At 40.7% G+C, this 25,099-nt stretch overlaps 1 protein-coding gene across 19 annotated transcripts in view; it reads left to right on the top strand.

The window, feature by feature from the left end:
• The window catches only part of FAM76B (family with sequence similarity 76 member B), a 177,132-nt gene that overhangs the window by 71,046 nt on the left and 80,987 nt on the right, over positions 1–25,099 (top strand). For 3 of the 19 annotated variants that reach the window (XM_077867563.1, XM_077867551.1, XM_077867552.1), the window contains one exon: positions 15,007–15,190. The exons of the other annotated variants lie outside the window; for them this stretch is intronic. In XM_077867563.1, the coding sequence (XP_077723689.1) occupies positions 15,007–15,010 (4 nt within the window). In that variant the 3' untranslated portion in view covers positions 15,011–15,190. The remainder of the gene's footprint in view (positions 1–15,006; positions 15,191–25,099) is intronic. 19 annotated transcript variants of the gene reach the window in all.

The raw sequence follows: 25,099 nt of genomic DNA, 5'->3' as shown, positions 1-25,099 counted from the left end.
GGGGCATAAGGTATTTTCACTGGTATGTTGCTACGGTATCATGTGTTCTTGGGCCCATTCCTTGACCCCGTGGAAGGAGATTGCTGGGCTCAGGGCTTGACACAGAATAGGAACTCAAAAATTAGTGAACTGAGCATCCACTGTCTCCATATTTTGTGTTCAAGAAGGTAGGATATTTTATATTTGTCCATGTTTCCTTCACATTTTATCCCCCTGAAGCCTGCAACAAAAATACCAAAGGCTAAGTGGAAGCATTGGGGCCACCTAGGGCAGCCTTGTGACATTTTGTTTTTCAGAATCAGCTGATTCCCTTTCCTTTCCTATTCTTTTAAATGCTCTAATGCTCACTGGCAATGATGGCCCCTAACTCTTCTATTCCACTAAATCTATTGCCTCATTATCGTCCACCATTAAAGCAACCCTGTATCATGCCTGCAGTAACCTAATATTTCAGTTCTTCTAGTACTGTTGTGACTGCAAAGTTTTTTTAAGTTCACAATTACATTTGTACTTGTGCACTGGGTCAAGTTTAAAACATCTTCACTGTATTCAATACCCCTTACTTGTTGATATGAAGATGTTTGTGTAGACACTAAGAGCTGACAGTGTTAATCATCCTTGTTCCCCATTACATTTTAACATTATGCTTGCTTTAACAAAGGGAGTGAAGACCTTCAGGCACATGTCAGGCTGATGAAGATGATGTGGGGATAGGAAGGTCATTTAGTTCTGTGTAATCACACTGTCTTTGAGGAGAGTTATGTATGGTAACCAGATCTCTTGGGACCCTTCTTCTGTAGCCCTGTGATCTGCCAGTATGTAGTGTGGCATACCTGGATAGAAATAATCCTGGTGAAGCAACATTCTGGAAGGGCTTTGCTAATGTTTGTTTAATCACCAGAATCTTGGTTTTGGTTGTCCATTGGGTACATCCAGTTCAGATCATTTATTCATCACAGTATTTGCTGAGGAGTTTCACATTGGTGGTTACAATGAAAACAAAAAGTTAAGTGAGGATAATTAAACCCATATCAAAAAATGTATTACACCCAAGTTCTGAATAGTTAACAGTTAAATATGCACAGGCACATGCACACAGAAACTACAAATAGTATGTACTCAAGCAATCACAGTATCTTGACTTATTAGAGAACTGTCAATAGATTTAGCCAGGGAAAAGGGAAATGCTTATGCTCCATCCATGTATAGGTCTCCATTTTTCTTCTTACTTTTCATCTAATTCATCAACGTGATTTTGTTGTTCTTCTATGTGGCATGCTATTCCATGTTTCTCATAAGTCTGTATTGGGGTGGTTACTTTTTGGATCAGAGTTCTTAAACCATTGAGAATTCTTAGGCTCTGTCTACAATTGCTTCGAGTTCACACTTTAAGATGAGTTTCTATCAGCTGTATTTCTTTATTCTAGTTACTCCTCTCCCTAAGTACTACTGCTGAATCTCTATAAGGCTGGAACTTCTGGAGATTTTGTTTTTTTCCAGTCAGCACTGGTCACCTGGGAATGACTTAACTCTCTCTCTCCTATGCCTTACTTCATTTTTTTCAGCCCTCTCACTTAGTGGAGGCAGTGTGTATAGTTATATACATAGCTCTGGCTTTTAGCTGAGACAACGTCCAAATCAAGACCTACCCAGAAGCCTTTGCCATCATGAAAGTGTCATTAACTTTAGGCTAATTCCTCCATCTTTTTGGGGTCTATGTAGGTCTTTCATGATTTTTTGCATTCAGTTATGCAACCAGAGAAAAGATCTTTCTTCATAGTTGGATACTCATCCTCATTCTTGTCTTGAGGCCAAGAGAGCAAGCAGCACAGCCTGTGTCACTCTCTACTGCAGGGAAACCAGCACAAAGAAAACAGGCAGTATTGATAAAAGCAGCAAGCTGTGAATAGTGGGGTAGGTCAGAGAGAGGAGAATAGCTTTTTCCTCACAGAAAGAATGCAAGTCCTGAGAGTATTCCATCCCTATAAACTCTTCACCACCTCAGGGGTGGGTGGCTGGGTACCTGGGTAGTAGAAGTCACTGAGGTGTCACACTTACGCCATCTCCACACATAACCAGGCTACACCACTCTTCTTGCCTTCTGACTCTGAAGGCTGTGGTTGAAACTAAGGTGGTCAGTACTGTTTGGGGTTGGAGGTTAATTTCTAAACTGAATTGGAGATTACACAGTCTCAGAGGGACTGAGGACACATTATAGCTTTTGTTGAACTGTAAAATGCATTTGTCATTTGAGTGCCATTGTTTAAGAAATGCCATGATTCAAGTTGATGTGAAAATGTGTGTGCATCTGTGTGGATGTGTCTGTGTGTCTCTTTGTGTCTGTTGCCCATGTTTTTTGTTTGTTTGTTTGTTTGTTTTTTGTTTGTTTTAAATTATTCTTTTATTTATTTTTTTAATTTATTTTTTATTGGTGTTCAATTTACTAACATACAGAATAACCCCCAGTGCCCTCACCCATTCACTCCCACCCCCCGCCCTCCTCCCCTTCTACCACCCCTAGTTCGTTTCCCAGAGTTAGCAGTCTTTACGTTCTGTCTCCCTTTCTGATATTTCCCACACATTTCTTCCCCCTTCCCTTATATTCCCTTTCACTATTATTTATATTCCCCAAATGAATGAGAACATATAATGTTTGTCCTTCTCCGACTGACTTACTTCACTCAGCATAATACCCTCCAGTTCCATCCACGTTGAAGCAAATGGTGGGTATTTGTCATTTCTAATAGCTGAGGAATATTCCATTGTATACATAAACCACATCTTCTTTATCCATTCATCTTTCGATGGACACCGAGGCTCCTTCCACAGTTTGGCTATCGTGGCCATTGCTGCTATAAACATCGGGGTGCAGGTGTCCCGGCGTTTCATTGCATTTGTATCTTTGGGGTAAATCCCCAACAGTGCAATTGCTGGGTCGTAGGGCAGGTCTATTTTTAACTGTTTGAGGAACCTCCACACAGTTTTCCAGAGTGGCTGCACCAGTTCATATTCCCACCAACAGTGTATGAGGGTTCCCTTTTCTCCGCATCCTCTCCAACATTTGTGGTTTCCTGCCTTGTTAATTTTCCCCATTCTCACTGGTGTGAGGTGGTATCTCATTGTGGTTTTGATTTGTATTTCCCTGATGGCAAGTGATGCAGAGCATTTTCTCATATGCATGTTGGCCATGTCTATGTCTTCCTCTGTGAGATTTCTGTTCATGTCTTTTGCCCATTTCATGATTGGATTGTTTGTTTCTTTGGTGTTGAGTTTAATAAGTTCTTTATAGATCTTGGAAACTAGCCCTTTATCTGATATGTCATTTGCAAATAAATTCTCCCATTCTGTAGGTTGTCTTTGAGTTTTGTTGACTGTATCCTTTGCTGTGCAAAAGCTTCTTATCTTGATGAAGTCCCAATAGTTCATTTTTGCTTTTGTTTCTTTTGCCTTCGTGGATGTATCTTGCAAGAAGTTACTATGGCCGAGTTCAAAAAGGGTGTTGCCTGTGTTCTTCTCTAGGATTTTGATGGAATCTTGTCTCACATTTAGATCTTTCATCCATTTTGAGTTTATCTTTGTGTATGGTGAAAGAGAGTAGTCTAGTTTCATTCTTCTGCATGTGGATGTCCAATTTTCCCAGCACCAATTATTGAAGAGACTGTCTTTCTTCCAATGGATAGTCTTTCCTCCTTTATCGAATATTAGTTGCCCATAAAGTTCAGGGTCCACTTCTGGATTCTCTACTCTGTTCCACTGATCTATGTGTCTGTTTTTGTGCCAGTACCACACTGTCTTGATGACCACAGCTTTGTAGGACAACCTGAAATCTGGCATTGTGATGCCCCCAGCTATGGTTTTCTTTTTTAAAATTCCCCTGGCTATTCGGGGTCTTTTCTGATTCCACACAAATCTTAAAATAATTTGTTCTAACTCTCTGAAGAAAGTCCATGGTATTTTGATAGGGATTGCATTAAACGTGTATATTGCCCTGGGTAACATTGACATTTTCACAATATTAATTCTGCCAATCCATGAGCATGGAATATTTTTCCATCTCTTTGTGTCTTCCTCAATTTCTTTCAGAAGTGTTCTATAGTTTTGAGGGTATAGATCCTTTACATCTTTGGTTAGGTTTATTCCTAGGTATCTTATGCTTTTGGGTGCAATTGTAAATGGGATTGACTCCTTAATTTCTCTTTCTTCAGTCTCATTGTTAGTGTATAGAAATGCCACTGACTTCTGGGCATTGATTTTGTATCCTGCCATGCTACCGAATTGCTGTATGAGTTCTAGCAATCTTGGGGTGGAGACTTTTGGGTTTTCTATGTAGAGTATCATGTCATCAGCGAAGAGGGAGAGTTTGACTTCTTCTTTGCCAATTTGAATGCCTTTAATGTCTTTTTGTTGTCTGATTGCTGAGGCTAGGACTTCCAGTACTATGTTGAATAGCAGTGGTGAGAGTGGACATCCCTGTCTTGTTCCTGATCTTAGGGGAAAGGCTCCCAGTGCTTCCCCATTGAGAATGATATTTGCTGTGGGCTTTTCATAGATGGCTTTTAAGATGTCGAGGAATGTTCCCTCTATCCCTACACTCTGAAGAGTTTTGATCAGGAATGGATGCTGTATTTTGTCAAATGCTTTCTCTGCATCCAATGAGAGGATCATATGGTTCTTGGTTTTTCTCTTGCTGATATGATGAATCACATTGATTGTTTTACGGGTGTTGAACCAGCCTTGTGTCCCAGGGATAAATCCTACTTGGTCATGGTGAATAATTTTCTTAATGTACTGTTGGATCCTATTGGCCAGTATCTTGTTGAGAATTTTTGCATCCATGTTCATCAGGGATATTGGTCTGTAATTCTCCTTTTTGGTGGGGTCTTTGTCTGGCTTTGGAATTAAGGTGATGCTGGCTTCATAGAACGAATTTGGAAGTACTCCATCTCTTTCTATCTTTCCAAACAGCTTTAGGAGAATAGGTATGGTTTCTTCTTTAAACGTTTGATAAAATTCCCCTGGGAAGCCATCTGGCCCTGGACTGTTGTGTCTTGGGAGGTTTTTGATGACTGCTTCAATTTCCTCCCTGGTTATTGGCCTGTTCAGGTTTTCTATTTCTTCCTGTTCCAGTTTTGGTAGTTTGTGGCTTTCCAGGAATGCGTCCATTTCTTCTAGATTGCCTAATTTATTGGCGTATAGCAATTCATAATATGTTTTTAAAATCGTTTGTATTTCCTTGGTGTTGGTAGTGATCTCTCCTTTCTCATTCATGATTTTATTAATTTGAGTCTTCTCTCTCTTCTTTTTAATAAGGCTGGCTAATGGTTTATCTATCTTATTAATTCTTTCAAAGAACCAACTCCTGGTTCTGTTGATCTGTTCCACAGTTCTTCTGGACTCGATTTCGTTGAGTTCTGCTCGAATCTTTATTAACTCCCTTCTTCTCTTGGGTGTAGGATCTATTTGCTGTTTTTTCTCTAGCTCCTTTATGTGTAAGGTTAGCTTTTGTATTTGAGTTCTTTCCAGTTTTTGAATGGATGCTTGTATTGCGATGTATTTCCCCCTTAGGACTGCTTTTGCTGCATCCCAAAGATTTTGGATGGTTGTATCTTCATTCTCATTAGTTTCCATGAATCTTTTTAATTCTTCCTTAATTTCCTGGTTGACCCTTTTATCTTTTAGCAAGATGGTCCTTAACCTCCACGTGTTTGAGGTCCTTCCAAACTTCTTGTTGTGATTTAGTTCTAATTTCAAGGCATTATGGTCTGAGAATATGCAGGGGACGATCCCAATCTTTTGGTATCGGTTCAGACCCGATTTGTGACCCAATATGTGGTCTATTCTGGAGAAAGTTCCATGTGCGCTTGAGAAGAATGTGTATTCAGTTGAGTTTGGATGTAAAGTTCTGTAGATATCTGTGAAATCCATCTGGTCCAGTGTATCATTTAAAGCTCTCGTTTCTTTGGAGATGTTGTGCTTAGAAGACCTATCGAGTATAGAAAGAGCTAGATTGAAGTCACCAAGTATAAGTGTATTATTATCTAAGTATTTCTTCACTTTGGTTAATAATTGATTTATATATTTGGCAGCTCCCACATTCGGAGCATATATATTGAGGATTGTTAAGTCCTCTTGTTGAATAGATCCTTTAAGTATGATATAGTGTCCCTCTTCATCTCTCACTACAGTCTTTGGGGTAAATTTTAGTTTATCTGATATAAGGATGGCTACCCCTGCTTTCTTTTGAGGACCATTTGAATGGTAAATGGTTCTCCAACCTTTTATTTTCAGGCTGTAGGTGTCCTTCTGTCTAAAATGAGTCTCTTGTAGACAGCAAATAGATGGGTCCTGCTTTTTTATCCAGTCTGAAACCCTGCGCCTTTTGATGGGGTCATTAAGCCCGTTCACATTCAGAGTTACTATTGAGAGATATGAGTTTAGTGTCATCATGATATCTATTCAGTCCTTGTTTTTGTGGACTGTTCCACTGAACTTCTTCTTAAAGGGGAATTTTAAGAGTCCCCCTTAAAATTTCTTGCAGAGCTGGTTTGGAGGTCACATATTCTTTTAGTTGCTGCCTGTCTTGGAAGCTCTTTATCTCTCCTTCCATTTTGAATGAGAACCTTGCTGGATAAAGTATTCTTGGTTGCATGTTCTTTTCATTTAGGACCCTGAATATATCCTGCCAGCCCTTTCTGGCCTGCCAGGTCTCTGTGGAGAGGTCTGCTGTTACCCTAATACTCCTCCCCATAAAAGTCAGGGATTTCTTGTCTCTTGCTGCTTTAAGGATCTTCTCTTTATCTTTGGAATTTGCAAGCTTCACTATTAAATGTCGAGGTGTTGAACGGTTTTTTATTGATTTTAGGGGGGGATCTCTCTATTTCCTGGATCTGAATGCCTGTTTCCCTTCCCAGATTAGGAAAGTTTTCAGCTAGAATTTGTTCAAATACATATTCTGGCCCTCCGTCCCTTTCGGCGCCCTCGGGAACCCCAATTAAACGTAGGTTTTTCTTTCTCAGGCTGTCGTTTATTTCCCTTAATCTATCTTCATGGTCTTTTAATTGTTTGTCTCTTTTTTCCTCAGTTTCCCTCTTTGCTATCAACTTGTCTTGTATGTCACTCACTCGTTCTTCCACCTCGTTAACCCTCGTCGTTAGGACTTCTAGTTTGGATTGCATCTCATTCAATTGATTTTTAATTTCTGCCTGATTAGCTCTAAATTCTGCAGTCATGAAGTCTCTTGAGTCCTTTATGCTTTTTTCTAGAGCCACCAGTAGCTGTATAATAGTGCTTCTGAATTGGCTTTCTGACATTGAATTGTAATCCAGATTTTGTAACTCTGTGGGAGAGAGGACTGTTTCTGATTCTTTCTTTTGAGGTGAGGTTTTCCTTCTAGTCATTTTGCTCAGTGCAGAGTGGCCAAAAGCAAGTTGTATTGGGAAAAAGAGAAAGAGGAGAGAAAGAAGGAAAGAAAAGAGAAAGAGAAAGAGAAAAAAAAGGGAAGAAAGAAAAAAAAAACGAAAAAAAAAAAAAGAAAAAGAGAAAGAAAAAGAAAGGAGAAAAAAAGGGGTGGGGGAAGGAAACAAATCAAAAAGCAAAACAAAACAAAACAAAACAAAACAAAAGAACCACGGGGGAGTATCTTCTGATTCTGTGTACTTTAAGTCCCTTGGCTTCTCCTGGAAGTTGTCCGTCTAGCTGGTGTTCTGGGGGAGGGGCCTGTTGTGCTGATTTTCAGGTGTTAGCACTTGGGGGAGCTGCTCCGCCCCCTGCCTGGTGCAGGGCTCAGGGGGGCTATTTACCCCGTGAGGCCCCAGGAGGAACAACCGCAGTGGCGGGGCCAGCTCTGCAGCCCTGGAGTCAGCCCCCGCAGTAGCTCCGGAGCTCTCCGTCTGCAGGGCCTGGAGGCTCCGGGCGGGGCCGCTGATCTGCTCAGCTGGGGCAGGAGCGTCCTCGCTGTCCTGGGCCCCCCCGGCCTCTGCCTGTCCCGGGGGAGGCCGGATCCTGGGCTGTGTCCCGGCGCCCTGTGCTCCGGGGCCTGCGCTGGTGGATTCGCGCTCCCGGACCGCGCAACCCCCTCCGCGGAGCTGCCACCCGAGCCCCTCCGAGCTGCTCGTGGAACCGCGCAGCCCCCTCCGCACGGAGCCTCTTCCTCTGCCCGAGCCCCCCGAGCTGCTCCGGGTCCCGCCGGTCCCGCCGTGCGCGCTGCAGCCCTTAGGGAGCTCGGGGCGCTCCCCCGGGGCGCAGGTGCCTGTCAGTGTCCCCGGGAGCCCGAGGGCATCCCCGCCCCCCTGGGTCCTGCTCCACCTCCCCGCGAGCCCCTTTCCCCCGGGAAGGTCGGTGCAGCCCCTGCTCCTCCGGGACGGGGCTCTCCTGTCCTGGGGACACTCGCCCCGGCCTCAGCCCGGCTCCTCGCGGGGCCCCTCCCCCTTGGAGGCCTTTTGTGTCTTTATTTCTTTTTCCGCGTCTTCCTACCTTGATAGAAGCGCGAACTCTTCTCACTGTAGCATTCCAGCTGGTCTCTCTTTAAATCTCAGGCCGAATTGATAGATTTTCAGGATAATTTGAAGGTTTTCTAGGTAATTTGGTGGAGACAGGTGATTTGGAGACCCTGCTCTTCCGCCGTCTTGCCCCTCCCCTGTTGCCCATGTTATGTCTGTGTTCACATGACACCTTTCTGAGTTTTTAAGGCCTTCCCATGATTCACTGCTTTCTTCCCCTAATAAATAATCATTATATTTTGAATTAACTGGAAATAACAGATAGTAAGGTTTTATTTATTTTATAAAATATTTCATTTATTCATTCACAAGAGAATCCGAGAGAGGCAGAGACAGGCAGAAGGAGACGCAGGCACGGGGAGCCCGATGTGGGACTTTATCCTGGGACCCCGGGGTCATGACCTGAGCCAAAGACAGACACTACCACTGAGCCACCCAGGTGCCCTAAAAGGTTTTATTTTATTATTACTATGAATCAGCAGTACCAGAAAGATGTGGTGTAGTAGTTCTGGGCACTTTAGTCTTTGAGTTCCTTAAAAGTTGGAGGTTTTTAAAGTATCAAAAGGAAGGCAGCCTGGGTGGCTCAGCGGTTTAGCGCCGCCTTCAGCCCAGGGCGTGATCCTGGAGACCCGGGATCAAGTCTCACATGGGGCTCCCCGCGGGGAGCCTGCTTCTCCCTCTGCCTGTGTCTCTGCCTCTCTCTCTGTCTCTCATGAATAAATAAATAAAATCTTTAAAAAATATATCAAAAGGATATTGACTCTGGGTCCTGTTATTGCTTTTCTGTTTAGGAGCAGGATAGATGAGGGAGCATACTTTTAAAAGCCCTCTTATAAACATGTTTCTCCTGGTTACTGCTGAGAATGAGTGGCTTGAACATTTGGGTTCTTTTTATAGGGAAGTTTTTCTTTATTGGAGTGAAGGAAGTTAAAATGCCCTGAGAACTGAGGCTGCTTTGTGCAGCACTTAACACACCAGCATGAAGTTGCTCAGGATGCATTTGCTAAGTGATTGAAAAGTCAGCCCTAATCTGCTGCTCGACTCCTTTATTAATAAAAACCAAATGTAATCCTGGCACACAAACTGTAATCTGGAAATGGGTTTTAGAAATCCACTCTACTGAATAAATGGGCTGTGAAAGCCCATCATTATCAAGGTTAAGAAAGTACATTAGATGAGATGGAGTTGGGAGCTGACAGGGAGGGGGAGATGTATTTAACTATTTCAAGATATTGATAGAGAAAAAAAGTTTGCCTCTATGTTTTGATCTTGCCTAATATTTTTACTGACTGCCTAAAGTATCATAATGTCTGGAAATTCTCAAGAGCTGTGAAGGGCTGAGATTCTACTCTAGTTGTAATCTAATACATTAGCCTGCTCTGGCTTTATAGATACTGTCAGAAGACTCAAGACTCCTGGGTCAGAGACAGATAACTCAGATAACTTCATTACTCAGAGAAATAGCAGAGCATCAGAATTTTCTTGTGGCAGTTCACTGAGCCCCAATTCTGCAGACTGCCACAGAAAGGGCCAGGTGACATCTGCATATGCAGTAGGTTGCATGGCAGGAGAGGAACCCTGAGCTCAGGGAGCCCAAAGCCACTACAATGGCCAATAGGTAGGCCAGCCATTTGCTCTGCAAGGAACACTCTATCTTCCAAGGCGCTTTCTGACCTTATATACAAACATCCTTGATAGATAGTCCACAACAAAGGGAGTCATTGCCTCTGCTTGTGAGGTGTACAGAAACATGAGAGTCTCATGGAGAAACTGTCTGGAAGGAATATGGTATCCATCCCCAACTTGTGTTCTCTGTTTTCCACTGTTGTCTTTAGGCCACCATCTTAATTGGAATGCAATGGCTCTCACTGCCTCCAGTCTCTGCTCTGAAGTTGGGCTTGGAATTGCCCTGGGTATCTTTATTTTCCTTGAGTCTGAACTGTTAAGGATTCCCAGGGATCATTACAATAAAAAAAAGATGATAAATGGAGTAGGTCTCTGGTAGGAGGAAGTAACTTTTTCTGGGGCCAATAGTGACACATGGTTGACCTAGTCACAAGGAGGAGAGAATAAATAGGAGAGGAGAGATACAGTGTGGGAATAAGTGGGAAAATGAAGAATAAGAAAGAGAGAAGAGGTCCAAAGACTCCCACTTTTCCTCCCAATAAAAAGGCTGTGTATTGTGGGGAAGGAGAAATAAAGTGAACAGTTATCTGATAGAGATTAAAAACCACTGTTTATGGTAAGCAGATTGCAAGAGCAGAAAACAAGAGAGAAAGAGGAGAGGAAAAAGAAGAGGAAAATCTACCTGCATTAATTAAAGTTTTTTCTTGAGTATTTCTATCTGCCATTTCCAACAGAATCAAGGACAGTTATTTAGCATCTATTTATGAAAAGTAAAGCAATGAGTCATAGAATACTGGTGAGGCTAAGGCCCCAGAGGAAACTGTGTGGGTAGTTAAGAAATCGAGCTTTCATATATTGAACTAGCAGTGAAAGATAAAGATACTTGAAAAAAGTCCTCTATTTAGTATAGTGAACAATTTAAGGAAACTTAAAGAAAATACATTATGCAAGTAAAAGGTGAATAAGTTTGATGGCTACAACTTACAAAGAAACTTAAATTAATCCAGAATTTTCTATAGGTGAGAATGGGGACTCCGCCAGCACCAGCTGACTGCTTGTGAATGGTTCCTGTATCCACAGGGCATCATCTTGACTGAACTTCTTAATCTTCTCAACATACATCCAAGTAAATCTCTTTAACAGCAGAGGAAACACTGGCATAAAAGATAAACAACTTGCTCATCAGTGGGCCACATCACCTGACTCTGAGCCCAGATTTTGATCCACAATGTTAAACTGTAGTGGAAACAGTAGTGGGAGACCATATAACACGTAGTTGTTTTCCCACTGATTCGAAGAACTGCTCCGTAAAAGGAACTGCAGCAAAGGCAAACAGATGTATGAATGAAGGAAATGTGCACCTCAAATGGGCAGAGATGAGCAGCTTACCTTTGGGATCTTTCTTCCAGAAGGACCTCACTTTGTAAAAGGCAGAGAAAAAGAGATTTCTAAAGAAGCTACCCTTAACAATATTTTGGGGGTTCTTACATTCTAAGGTTTTTTAAGTAGCTGAAATTTCTCACGAAATACAGTGGTGTTTCTTATCATCATTCAAATGATTCGACCTGAAGTACTGGAAATTTGTTGAGTTTGAGGCCTGGCTTTCCTGAAGAATAGCTACCTGGTTTTGTACAAGTCCTAGAATCCATGGAGAGGAATGGGAAGAGAGTTTCAAGTTTTAAACAAATGAAAATAATCATTATTATCATGTAAACAGCATCCCAAATCCATCTTTCTTTTCTAAGGAGACAGGACTGTCCAGAAAAGGAATTCTAGTCAATTTTCTTTTATCTTCAACCTCCAACATCCCACCACTGGTCTTTTTTTTTTTTTTTTTTAGATTTTATTTATTTTATTAATGAGAGATGCAGTGAGAGAGAGAGAGAGAGAGAGAGAGAGAGAGAGAGAGGCAGAGGGAGAAGCAGGCTCCATGCAGGGACCCCGACGTGGGACTCCATCCTGGGTCTCCAGGATCAGGCCCTGGACTGAAGGTGGCGCTAAACTGCTGAGCCATCCGGGCTGCCCCCACCACTGGTCTTATCTAGCACACTGCCATTCCTCTTCTCTTTTTCTCCTCCTTCTCCTTCTTCCCTATATCCTCCTGTAGAGTATAAATACTTTTAATCTTATGTAGATATAGTTAAATGATTATCATTCTATTCTGTGTGTTATGTATTGATCCTATAAATATTGGCTGTAACAAAGTGTAAATCTCCCAAGGGCATGGAATCTGTTACTGTGAGCACTGTCTACACAAGTGACAAATAGAAATAGGTGTTGGAAAATACTTTGTGTTACCTTGAAGACAAGTTTGATGGTGATAATAATGGTAACCTTATTCACAGTTTACTAAAAGCAAGGAAAGTGGTAAATTTATTCCCAAAAGCCTCAGAAAAAGATCCTCAGACATAGTCAAAATTATGGAGAGAGAGCAAGAATAGTAAAAAAAAAAAAAAAAAGGAGAATGCCCTAGACTCGCCCTTTTTACTGTATAGAGAGCATTTCCACTAACACATTACATCATTATGTGAAATTCATCATGCCTTAGGCCAAACTCTCTATTTTCCTTCTCAAAGCAGCCTTCCTGATTAGCATCCCTATTTCAGATTTATTCTTATAGCTTTGTAAGCTCAAAATCCCTGAGTCATTTATTACTGCTGTCTCTTCCATACACTCATAGCCAATCAGTAATCAAGTCCTATTGTTTCTGCCTTCAAAATAATTTCCATATCTTTCCCTTTCCGTTACCATGGATACCATTGAATCTCTTTTTTTATTTTTTTTTGCTTCATGCCTGGACAACTGCAGTAACTTCCTGAATCTCTTGGCTCCAATCTACCCTGCATACAGCTGTTGTGGAATAATTTCTTTTGTCATGTCATATTGCTGTCCAACAGCCTTCAGTGGTTGCTCACTGTTCTTAAAGTCCAAATTCTTTAAAGTAACTTGCAAAGTCTTCCATAGTCTGACCATATGTAAAGGATCACTGCTAATGTACATCATGCTTATATGCAAAATTGAGAAGGCACCCATTTGTGGGTTGCTTGGAGAGTGAAGCAAGCCTTTGTATGAACTCTTAAGGGGTGGTTGCATCCTCAGGGTGCATCCTCTCTGCTGTAGAGTACACAGTGCCCTTGGAGAACAGGGGACCCATAGGTTTTCAGCCCCCAACCACTCAGAGGCCCCTGCCAGTCACAACCTCTAAGGGCATTGGCAGGGTCCTGCAGCCTACTTGTTCAGCCTGCTTCTCTTTGGTCCTAGGCTCAGGCCTCCTCTTAGACAACTTTGTTTTCCTTGAACATGCTGTTCTTGATTTTACCAATGTACCTTGATCATGTTTTTTGCATTTCCTGAAAATACTTCTGCTTCCTCATAGCTGGATAACACCTGCTTGCCCTTCAAAAAGTACCTTCCATGTTACTCCTTTGGGAAGCTTTTTTTTTTTTTTTAAGATTTAATTTATTTATTCATGAGAGACACACAGAGAAAGGCAGAGTCACAGGCTGAGGGAGAAGCAGGCTCCCTGCAGGGACCCCGATGTGGGACTCGATCCCAGGACCCCAGGATCATGTCCTGAGCTGAAGGCAGACACTCAATCATTGAGCCACCCAGGTGTCCCTGAGAAGCTTTTTCTAACTCCACATTTGAAAAAACGGCCTTCTTTGTTCCTATCACACTATGCATACTCATTCATAGTACAAACAGGTCACAAATTTGGTAATTCATAAGTTAGATGGGCCAAAATATGTACTTTTCAATTTTTTGGTAACTAATTTCATCTTCTCTGGAGTTTTCATTTCTGGCAATACTGGAAAACCTTAAACTACCCATTAAGGTAGCTCTGTCTTTTCTAGATAATCAGACACTGCAAATGCTCTAACTTCTCTCTCAAGGGAGTTGATGGAGTCTGAGCAGGATAATATTTGCATGAACTAATGGTATCCAGGAAAGGGGTGATTTACATGTTGTCCTCCTTTGCTTCCTTCTGAGTCTGTGCATCTCTCACCTGGTCTTTGGGAGTCAGGCTCTAATCACATTAAAGCTACTATGGATCGTCAGCTGTTATAATTTGGTTCTGTTCCTCTAGGATGGGTGCTGCATAGTGACTGCCCCCAAAGAGCTTGGCCATTGCCTACTGTGAATTAGGCCCGATATTGGCTCTTGTTACTGCTTTAGGTCCCCAGTGATTCTGTTCCATTCCCTGCTTGGCCTATCTTTGCCTCTAGCAAATCCACAACCAGCACATAAGGTCCAGATTCCATGAGGCATCCAGAAGTTTCTGGATTCCTTCTAATCATAAAAGTACCATGCCAGATGTGCCATAGCAGAGTCAAGTGTGCCATCCCAGGCTCATCTCTGCAGACATGTCCTCTACTCTGCTGCAAGGCTGGCTTGGACAGCCTGGGAAACAGAACACTGCATTGTCATGGATGCTCTTGATTTCTAAATCAACATATTGAGGGTTTTTGTGACAATATCTATTACTGCAAAATCTATCTATCTCCACACACACCTGGCTGCTGTACTGGGGATATAGTAAGGAGCCCATGATCATTCTCTCCTTTATCTGATCTTCCTTAGGTCTCCCTATCTGACCACTGTTCCTTTAGTCAGAAGTTCTTTCCACTTCCTTCTTATCACGTAAGTGGGTGGCAACTTTCTTTAAATTGTAATCCCTACATTTCTATCTACAGCTTATAATAAAGTTTTATGTGTCAAAGTTTCAAGTTTTGCTCCTACGTTGAAAAGGCAAGCTATTGAACTTTAGGAATACCTTATTTCTGAGCAAACTCTGACTTTCATTACTACAGTTTTGCCATGGGCTTCAAGATCCTCTCTCACAAACCAAAAGCTGAACAGTGGCTCTTTCTTTGCATTCCAGTTAAAGCAACAAAATCCTCCCAGAGGTGACAACGTATCTGGTTCCACATCCCCAGGCAGAAAATAGCACACGCATGGTGGAAAAGATAGATCAGCATCATTTTGGAAGCTTCTGGATTCCCAAGCAACTTGGTCCTACATTGAGTTGGTAAAATTTGCAGACTTGCCAATGGCTCTTCATAAGGGTGAGGACTAGATAAAGGCTGTGTTACGTTAGGCTGCCTTTAAGTGAAAAGCATAATGTCATATTCATGGAGCCGGCCAGGAGCACTACTGATATAGAGAATGACTAGGTATTCAAGGATTAGGATGCTCATTCACAACTAATAAGAACAATATAACAATGATCAATTATTGAGCTCATACTGTTTGGCCAGGCTGTTTGAAGAGCTTTCTATAAATTCATTTAATCTTTACCACAGCACTGTAAGGTAGCTTCTATTATTAATTTCATTTTACAGATAAAGACGTGGAGGTGCAGAAAAGCTAAATGATTTGTCTAAGGTCACACAACTAAAAGTAACAGAGCTAGGATGTGAACCCAGGGAGTGTAGCTGAGAATTACACTTGATAATCTTACTTATGCAATTCAAACATAACATCTGTCCTGAACTCAAACTTATAATCAAATGGAAGAAGTCTATTTTATACCTCAGGCTTATAGTTTTCAACAAATCTAGAGGAGACTCTATTAACCAAAAGGAGAAAAACTTGCAGATGTGCAAGGAGGATCCAAAAGAAAACCTGCCCCTCCCAATTTTTTTTCTGGGAAAAATGCACTACTCACACAGTCATAGAAAATTTGCTTTCACAATCTAAATGATTTTCAAGTTTTATTTAAAATAAAATTTTCAAATAAAATCTTACAAAGCAGTCTAATAACTAAGGTAGATAAAAATGACAGTACAAAGCATGAAACTGCAATGAGGACTCATGAGTCTGAAGTATTCATTAATCTACCATGTCCCCAAGCCCTCTTTTCACCTGCAGCCATATCACTGAAGAACAGATGGGCTCTCTAGAGCTTTTGACAATTTCATCATACCTCTCTGTGTCCAGGAACTATGTTACATTTTATTACGAAATTTAAAAAGTCCAAGTATTATTAAAAGAAAGGGCTACTTTTCAAAATATAGTTACTCTGAAACTTGCTTTATGGTGAGTTATTTGAACACATATATACACATACACATATGTTAGATAAACAGCGATGAAGATAGCTATTTGCTTATTAGACCAGGTATGCAGACAGTTTTTGTTGGGAAAAAAGAAAGAAAAAACATTGGTTTTCTCTCTTATGATTTGATTTTCATATATTCACCATATACTGATATATTCAATTTTCTGAACAAAAATTTTGGCCTTGTACATTGTCTAATAATGGAAGGGAGTACTTCAAAACCTAAGCTGTCGATATAGTTTATTACATATGGTTGGCATTTATACGTGGAGTCAGAAAGATTGAGTTTTGAATCTATTTTTTTTGGGGGGGGACAGAGGAGTGTGTGGGTTTGTGAGCAGAGTGAGGGGCAGAGGGAGAGAGAATCTTAAGCAGGCTGCATGCCCAGGGCAGAGCCTGACTCAGGGCTCTATCTCATGACCCTGAGATCATAACTTGAGCCGGAATAAACAGTCAGACACTTAACCAGCTCATCCATTCAGGTGCCCCTGAGTTTTGAAACTTGATTGCATATCTGTGAATTTGGGGCAAATTACTTGATTCAGTTTTCCCATTTAAAATATGGGATACCTATAGTATTTATATCCCTTAAGAATGTTCTAAGTTAAATGAAGTCACAAAGGTAAAATGCCATAGAACACAGCCCATGGTATTAGTTATTATTATTATTATTATCATTATTATTACCGTTGCTAGGCTGGCAAAAATAATATCTTTGTCTTGCTATCACTTTTCAACTATGGCCAGCTCTCAATGGGCAATGAATGAAAGAACAATTCATTCATGCATGCATGTATGTATTAAAGTATACTTGTTGCACTGCCAGATACTGTGTTTAGGTACTAGGTGTACAAGGTCAATAAGGCCCATCATCTATCCTCAAGGAGTATACATTCTAATGGCGGAGTCAGAGAAAACCACTCTCAATGGGAACTGTGAGGAAGGCAGTGCTATCAATTTACACATGGTGCAATGTTAATGGGTAAAAGGAGGACACTTATATGCAACTGCCATTAGAACAGGTTTTTAAGAGACTAAAATTTGAAGAATGAATTAGTGAATTATGGACAAAAGGAACAACATGTCCAAAGGAATAAAGATAAGGAACAGCTTGACATATTACTGAATTTGTAGTAATTTGGTATGTCCCAAGCAAAAGGTACATAGAGAGAAGATGAACTAGGGAGTATGGCAAGTGCCAGACCTTGTAGGGTGTCACATGCCAAGAGAAAGATTTGATCTTTATCTTGAAAAAAAAAATGAAGACCCATTATAGAAGTTTAATCAAGGGAAGTGATATTATCAGCTTTTCATTTTAGAAAGATCACTGTGCTGTGGAGAATAAATTGTAGTGAAACAAAATGAAGATAGGGTGACCAGTTATGAAATAGCTAAGAAAATAGTTAGGAGACTATTATTATAATCAAGTATGAAGTGAAAGAGCACAAACTAAGGAATGATACTACATATAGATAAAGACAGATTTAAGAGATATTAAACTATCTCTTAAGAAGATAGTGGTAGAATATATTAGGATTGGCTAAGCAATTGGATTGTGGCAAGGGTGGTGAGGGATGAAGCGGAGTATGGACAACACTTTTTTCTTCTACTTTGGGTGACTGAGTTAGAAAGACTGATATTTGTCAAGATAGCAACTGTAAGAAAATGTGCAAATCTGGTAAGGAGAGAATGATTAGATATAGTCACTTGGAAGTCCTTTGGGGTTTCTATGAGTAACTGTCCCCTAAGACATTGCATATGTAGATCTCAAGTTTAGCCAAGAGGTATAAGCCAAAGAATTATGTTTGGAGTCAATAATACACACATAATTAAGAATTGAAACTATGAAAGTAGGTGATATTTTTCAAGGAGAATATATAGAGTAGAAAAGCTAGGGTAATCACAGATCCCTGGAGGACAAAAATTTTAAGAATTAATTAGTGATTGTAGAATCTACAAAGGAGACTGGAAAGAAGCAGCAGGAAAAGTAAGAGGGAAGCAAGATAAGAACTGGGTTACAGAATCCAAAGGAGCAAGTAGTTTCATAAAAAATAAAGTAGCATGGGATCCCTGGGTGGTGCAGCGGTTTAGCACCTGCCTTTGGCCCAGGGCGGGATCCTGGAGACCCAGGATCGAATCCCACATCGGGCTCCTGGTGCATGGAGCCTGCTTCTCCCTCTGCCTATGTCTCTGCCTCTCTCTCTCTCTCTGTGACTATCATAAATAAATAAAAATTAAAAAAAAATAAAGTAGCCTGGAGCATCAAATGCCAGAGAGGTCAAGGAAGAAAAAACTTTTGGAATATCCATTAGAACCAGGAACTAAAGGAAGTCACTGATACTTTGGGGAGAGGTAGAGTCAATGGAAGAGCAGAAGTAGACATTGAATATCAAATAATGTGGCTGTAAAGAAAGAAGAGGTGGAATTACAGAAAAGAGGACTAGAGTTTGAGGAAGGGTTTTTTTTTTTTTTAGTAGCTTAAACAACTATTTATTATTTCATATTTATTATACAGATTTGTATATGAGAAGTGTGTCATGATTCATCTGGTCTTCCTCCTTGGGATCTCCCAATACTAAAATAAGATGTCAGGCAGGTCCTTATGTGGACAATCTAAGGAAGAATCTACTTCCAAATTCTTTTAGGTTGTTGGCAGAATTAAGTTCCTTATGGTTATAGCACTTAGGTACCTATTTCCTAACTGAGCCCACCCTCCGGAAGACACTTGAATTCCTGGCCATGTGTGCGCCTCCATCTTCAAAGCCATAGTAAATTGAATCCTTTCATGCTGAAAATGTCTTTGCCTTGTTTTATTGCTACTAGTTTATATTTAAAAATTTTTTTAATTGTGGTAAGACACACATAACACAGAATTTGGCATCTTTTTTTTTAAAGATTATTTATTTATTTATTCATAAGAGACCTAGAGAGAGAGAGAAAGAGAGAGAGAGAGAAAGGCAGAGACACAGGCAGAGGGAGAAGCAGGCTCCATGCAGGGAGCCTTACCCAGGACCCGATCCAGGGACTCCAGGATCACGCCCTGGGCCAAAGGCAGGGGCTAAACTGTTGAGCCACCTGGGGATCCCCAGTATTTGCCATCTTAACCATTTTTAAGTATACAATTCAGTAGTGGTAAGTATATTCTCACTGTTGTGCAACCAATCTCCAGAACTTTTTTTATCTTGCATAACTGAAACTCTAAACCTTATTAAAAACAGCTCTCCATTTCTCTCAGTCCCTGAAAACCATCATTCTACTTTCTGTTTCTATGAATTTGACTACTCTAGATACCTCACATAAGCAGAATCATACAATATTTGTCTTTTTGTGATGGCTTATTTCACTTAGCATAATATCTTCTAGGTTCATCCATGTTCCAGTATATATGTTAGAATTTCATGGGGGAGGGAATTTTCAAGATGGAAAATGTGAGCAAAAAATGTACAGAGTAGGGCCACAGGAAAGGAACCTGCTTGTTTGTTAAGACTGGAGGAATTCTGCTTAAATCCTACCATCTGAGAGCCATTTATTTGATCCTCAAGATCTTTTTTCTTTAATTTTCTCAGGGAAAGCAAGTATACCTGAATATAAAGTAAGGCTTTAAACATCCAAGGATTGATTTGTTGCAACTGGTCAAAATCTAGGTCCTCCAAGGAATGAGAAGGCAGGTAGGGACCTGGAAAGGGGAATGAGGAGTTTCAGGAGAGGATGAAGAAGAGGTGAAGGCTGGTGAAAGGGACAAAAGTCAGACTGGTGGTTGGAAGCCATCCTTCTTAAAAATCATACAGAAGTCATATAGATTATCTTAGAATGCAAAGTCACAACCTTACTGAAGAAGATTCTCAATTTCATTTTATTTAGTTTAGGTGGGTATTGATACTATTTATGTTTCAGGAAGACACTGATGACAAAGGGAGAGAGCCAGGAAGAGCCCCCGTGGGTAGGAAATCAGACTGAAATGAATATTCTGTGAAGTTTTTCTCAGGGCAGGTCAGCGACAGACACATGGAGAACTGGGAAATATTGTGTTGGAAACCTGGGGTAGCACTTTGCAAAGGGCCCCCCAGGGCCTCATGACACTCTTTATATCCCCAGCTGTGACCCCTCCTCTGACCTCTGTAAACTCAGTTGCCTCCTTGACATCTCTATTAGATGACTAAAAGGGGTCCCCAAGTTAACATGCACAAGTGCACATGGCATTTGCTATCTCTCCCCCAAGCCCATGCCTCTTCTATTCTTTCCCAGTTCTGAAGGTGTCACCAGGATCAACCCAGTTGTTTAGGCAAGGTCCTAGAAATTTTCTTCCTTCCCTCAAGCAATCTATCAGCCAATTCTGGCAGTTCTGCCCTGAGAGCCATTTGCCTCTTCCCATCTTCACTGGATTACCCAGAGCAAGCATTGTCTCTCACCTGAGCTATGCAATTGGCCTAGTTTCAGGCATACAACATAGTGATTCAACAATTCTGTACATCACCTGCTGCTCATCATGACAAGTGCGCTCCTTAATCCCCATCACTTCTTTCACCCGTCGTCCCACCCGCCTCCCCTCTGGGGACCCACTAATTTGTTCTCTATAGTTAAGAGTCTGTTTTTTGGTTTGCTTCTCTCCCCCCCGCCCTTTCTTATTTGTTTTGTCTCTTAAATTCAACATATCAGTGGAATTGTATGGTATTTGTCTTGCTCTTGACGGACTTATTTCACTCAGCATACTACACTATCTCCATCCACATTGTTGCAAATGGCAAGATTTCATTCTATTTTATGGCTGAGTAATATCTCATTGTATACACGCCACATCTTCTTTATCCATTCATCTGTCAATGGATACTTGGGCTGTTTCCATAATTTGGCTATTGTAGACAATGCTGCTATAAACATCAGGTACATGCATCCCTTTGAATTAGTATTTTTCTGTATCTTTTGGGTAAATATTCAGTAATGCAACTGCTGGATCATACAGTAGTTCTATTTTTAACTTATTCAGGAATCTCCATACTGTTGTCCAGAGTGGCTGCACCAGTTTGCATCCCACTAACAGTGCAAGAGGGTTACCCTTTTTCCACAGCCTTGCCAACACCTGTTGTTTCTTGTGTTGCTGATTTTAGCCATTCTGACAGGTGTGAGGTGACATTTCACTGTGGTTTTGATTTGCATTTCCCTGCTGATGAGTGATGTTGAGCATCTTCTCACGTGTCTGTGGCCTGACTGGTTTTGCTCTCAATTTTTGCCATGTTAGAGTCAATAATTCAGCCTCAAATCCTTTGATGCCTTCTCACTGCACTTGGGGTGAAATCCAAGTTCTCTACCATGAGCTCTGGACTCTGTTAACCCTTCTGATCTCACCTACTATTTTTCTCTTTCACCACTTTCCAGCTGCTCCTGACTCCTTTATATTTCTCAAACTCTCAAGTTTAGTTCTTAAATCCCACCTGCAACTCTCTTCCCCCAAATCACATCATTTCTGTTTCATTGTCATTCTGATCTCAGCTCAAATGTTACCGCCTTCTGAAAGTTGCCTAAATCTAAAGATAGCTTTCACCTCAGGCCCACTGTGGTACACCAACCTCTTTTGTTTCCTTCATAACGCTTTCACTGTCTAGAAGGGTAATTTTTCTCTGTATGCTTCTCATTAGAGTATAGACCTCAAAGAGAAAAGATCTCATCTATCTTGCTACTGCACTCCCAAAATGCAGAACAATGTCTGGTACAAAGTAGGTACTCAGTAAATATGTGTTGACTATGAGTATGTGAATCCTTTCCATTGCTGGTGGATAAAACAGATGGCAAGCAGGGCACCCTGTTTTCAGAACGGATTTCTGCTCTTGGGAAAAGATGAAAGAAGAACATATTATTCAACAAATTAGTAATAACAGTTGTGGATCCTTCCGGTTACAGGGTAAATGTGTTTGAAGGTGAAAACAATGTGATGTTGATGTCTCTTCCTGGCTTTGCAAAGAACAAGGAAGATGAAATCGTGATTTCAAAATGAGTCACTGGAAACAAGTGGGTTTCAAAGAACACACCTTGAAGTTTAAACCAGGTGATACTGAGGGAGGAAGAAAAACATGATAATCTTTTCACCCTTTTAAACTTTTAGCAGATCTGTATAGTTTCATCAGTTAAAATATGTGCACTGAGACACGAGCTATGGCATCCTCAAGGAGTCAGTGTACTGGGTAATCGTGATGGCTGTTTTCCTGAAAGCAAATGGCTGACTTGTAATTGCTGTAACTGTTTGTTTTAAGCACGGAAAATGTTCTGAAATTTTCCCTTAATTAAAGGAGGTGATGGAAAAAACATGGGCTTTAAAGCTGGCTAGACCCGGGCTGAGTCCAAGTTTCGCAACTAAAAAATTCTGTGACATTTGGCACATCACAAGTCTATGCTTCAGGTTCTCTGTGTGTAAGATAGGTCTGAGGGTAGCTCACGAGTGCATTCTGTGGATGAAATGAATCAATGATTACAAAAACGTTCTGATACAAACTAGGAATTTCAGAAACGATGAAGTTTATGAATATTACTTGTGAAATATACTCTTTAAAGATATCAAACCACACATATCACTTTTGAAGGCCTCATTGTCAATGTTATAAATAATTTCTGTAATGTCTTGTTAAAATAGCTGTAGATGTACGCAGCATGAAATGTGGGCTGAAATCATGTCAGTACCACTGGCAGCCTTCACATCATGCTTTCCTGAAAAAGACTCTGGTATCAGATTCATTTTACTCATTTGTTTCCCCTTTCATGAAGTTCAAGTGAATGTGGCAAAACTGTGACTTCCAGGGAAGTCTGTTTTGTCCACCTTCCCACAAAATGAATGAGTTCAATAAGGGCTGTTTTCCCACACAGGGGCTTTGGAAGAGCCTCCTTTCTCTCTGGTGACATGCTCTTTGACAGGCTATAAGGCAGTGTTTTCTAAGTTTCTTCCATAGAAGCTGGACTTAAGAAATGTTCCAGGAAAAAAGGATTCTGTGATGAAATATGTTTGGGAGTTAAATTCACAGGGCACAGTGACATCTTAAGGAAACATCACTAGAAATAACATAAAGCTGGTAAAAAACATTCTGACTTGCTCAAACTAATGTTTGTTATTAGACTATATATTTTTAAACATAACACCTATTAATAAGAAATTTGCTTGCTTCAGAACACATTTGAAAGTAATTCTGCTATAAGAAAATTTATGTTTCTTAACAAAATAATAAAGTAAAATAAATAAATTTAATAGAATAAAACCATCAATACCTTCAGGGTTGTCCCTGGAAGGAGAAACTCCTATAGGGATGAATGAGACATCACTGTGACCCTAATATCTTATCACCTTTTGGAACATTTGGAAATGTAGGGGCACTTTTTTCTTACTATGGTCATACTTGCACATTTATATGGAGAAAAAAAAGCATTCCTTTATTATTTTCTTTTTCTTTTGTATTATAGTTTGGGGATTATGTTGATTTCTTTGTTTATACATGTTGATAGTTATATTATCTCTGAATTTTAGGGTAGCAAGGGAGGGTTATAAAATATTTGTTCTAAAAGAAGATGTTGCTGGTTTGGTGGATGGAACCACTCATTTAGGTGTTTCTTACTTATTTTGACTGTCACCTCCACCCAGGTATGAGGTGTCAGGAGGTCCTCCTTCTTTACATTTTGCCCTAGGCATGGATAAAGCTACTTTCTTCAATTCCTCTCAGGCCTGACTCAGGTTTGAGTAAAAGAAAATAAAAACAAAACAAAACAAAACAAAACTCTGTTTTCTGATGAAAGAAGCAGGGAAATAATTATGGAGAGCTGGAAGGATCCTAAATAGGAAGAATCTAAACAATCTGGCCTATAAGATATAATTGCTACAGGGTCTTGCAGGATCTATCCCATCCCATGTGTGCTCCAGAGACAGAGGAATGACTGACCTCAGTCTGTAACTTTCTAGGATCTGGCTCAACTCCATGAGTTGATTATTAGTTTTTAAATGTGTCACTCACGGCACCTGGGTGACTCATTCAGTGAAGCGTCTGCCTTCAGCTCAGGTCTTGATCCCAGGGTCCTGGGATAGAGTCCTACGTGGGGGACTCCCTGCTCCACCCGAAGCCTGCTTCTTCCTTTTCCTCTGCTACTCTTCCTGCTTGTGTTTTTTTTCCCTCTGTCAAATAATCAATAAACTCTTAAAAAAAAAAGTGTCATCCAATAAACACTTTTTTAGAAATCTACATCCTCCAAAGCCCAGGCCAGGAAAGAGATACAGTGGTTTATTTTCCCCCTTGTATTTGTTAGAACTGGGTTCAGTGTTTTGTGGCAGAAAACTCATATATGGTGGCTCAACTTAGAACATTTCATTATTTCATATAAAAACTCTGGAGGTCAGCATTCAGAGTTGGTATAAATTTGTTAGACCCTCTGGCTTCCTCGGGTTTACTTATCTGCTATCCCTTAGAGGCACCATGTGTATTCCAAGAGGTCTACTGAAGCCACAGTTGTTATACCCACATAACAGAAAAAGAACAGAACTGCCGACAGAAAAGAGAAGAGAAAATCATGCTTTCTCCCTTGAAGGACACTTTCTACATTAGTTTGCATCTCATTGGCCAAAAGTTGGCCATATGGTTGGTTACACCTAGCCGCAAAGGTGACTGGGAAGTGTAGTCTTCATTTCAGCAACCCACAGCTCTGCTAAAAATCAATAGGTTCTTTGTTTTATTTTGTTTTTTATTTTCTTCGTATATTTTTTTTATTGGAGTTTGATTTACCAACATATAGTATAACACCCAGTACTCATCCCGTCAAGTGCCCCCCTCAGTGGCAGTCACTCAGTCACCCCATCTCCTCACCCACTTCCCCTTCCACTACCCCTTGTTCGTTCCCCAGAGTTAGGAGTCTCCCATGTTCTGTCACCTTCTCTGATATTTCCCACTCA

The sequence above is a fragment of the Canis aureus genome, chromosome 23 (genome assembly GCF_053574225.1).
Source record: "Canis aureus isolate CA01 chromosome 23, VMU_Caureus_v.1.0, whole genome shotgun sequence".
NCBI lineage: Eukaryota > Metazoa > Chordata > Mammalia > Carnivora > Canidae > Canis > Canis aureus.
This window is presented reverse-complemented; position numbering and strand designations above follow the sequence as displayed.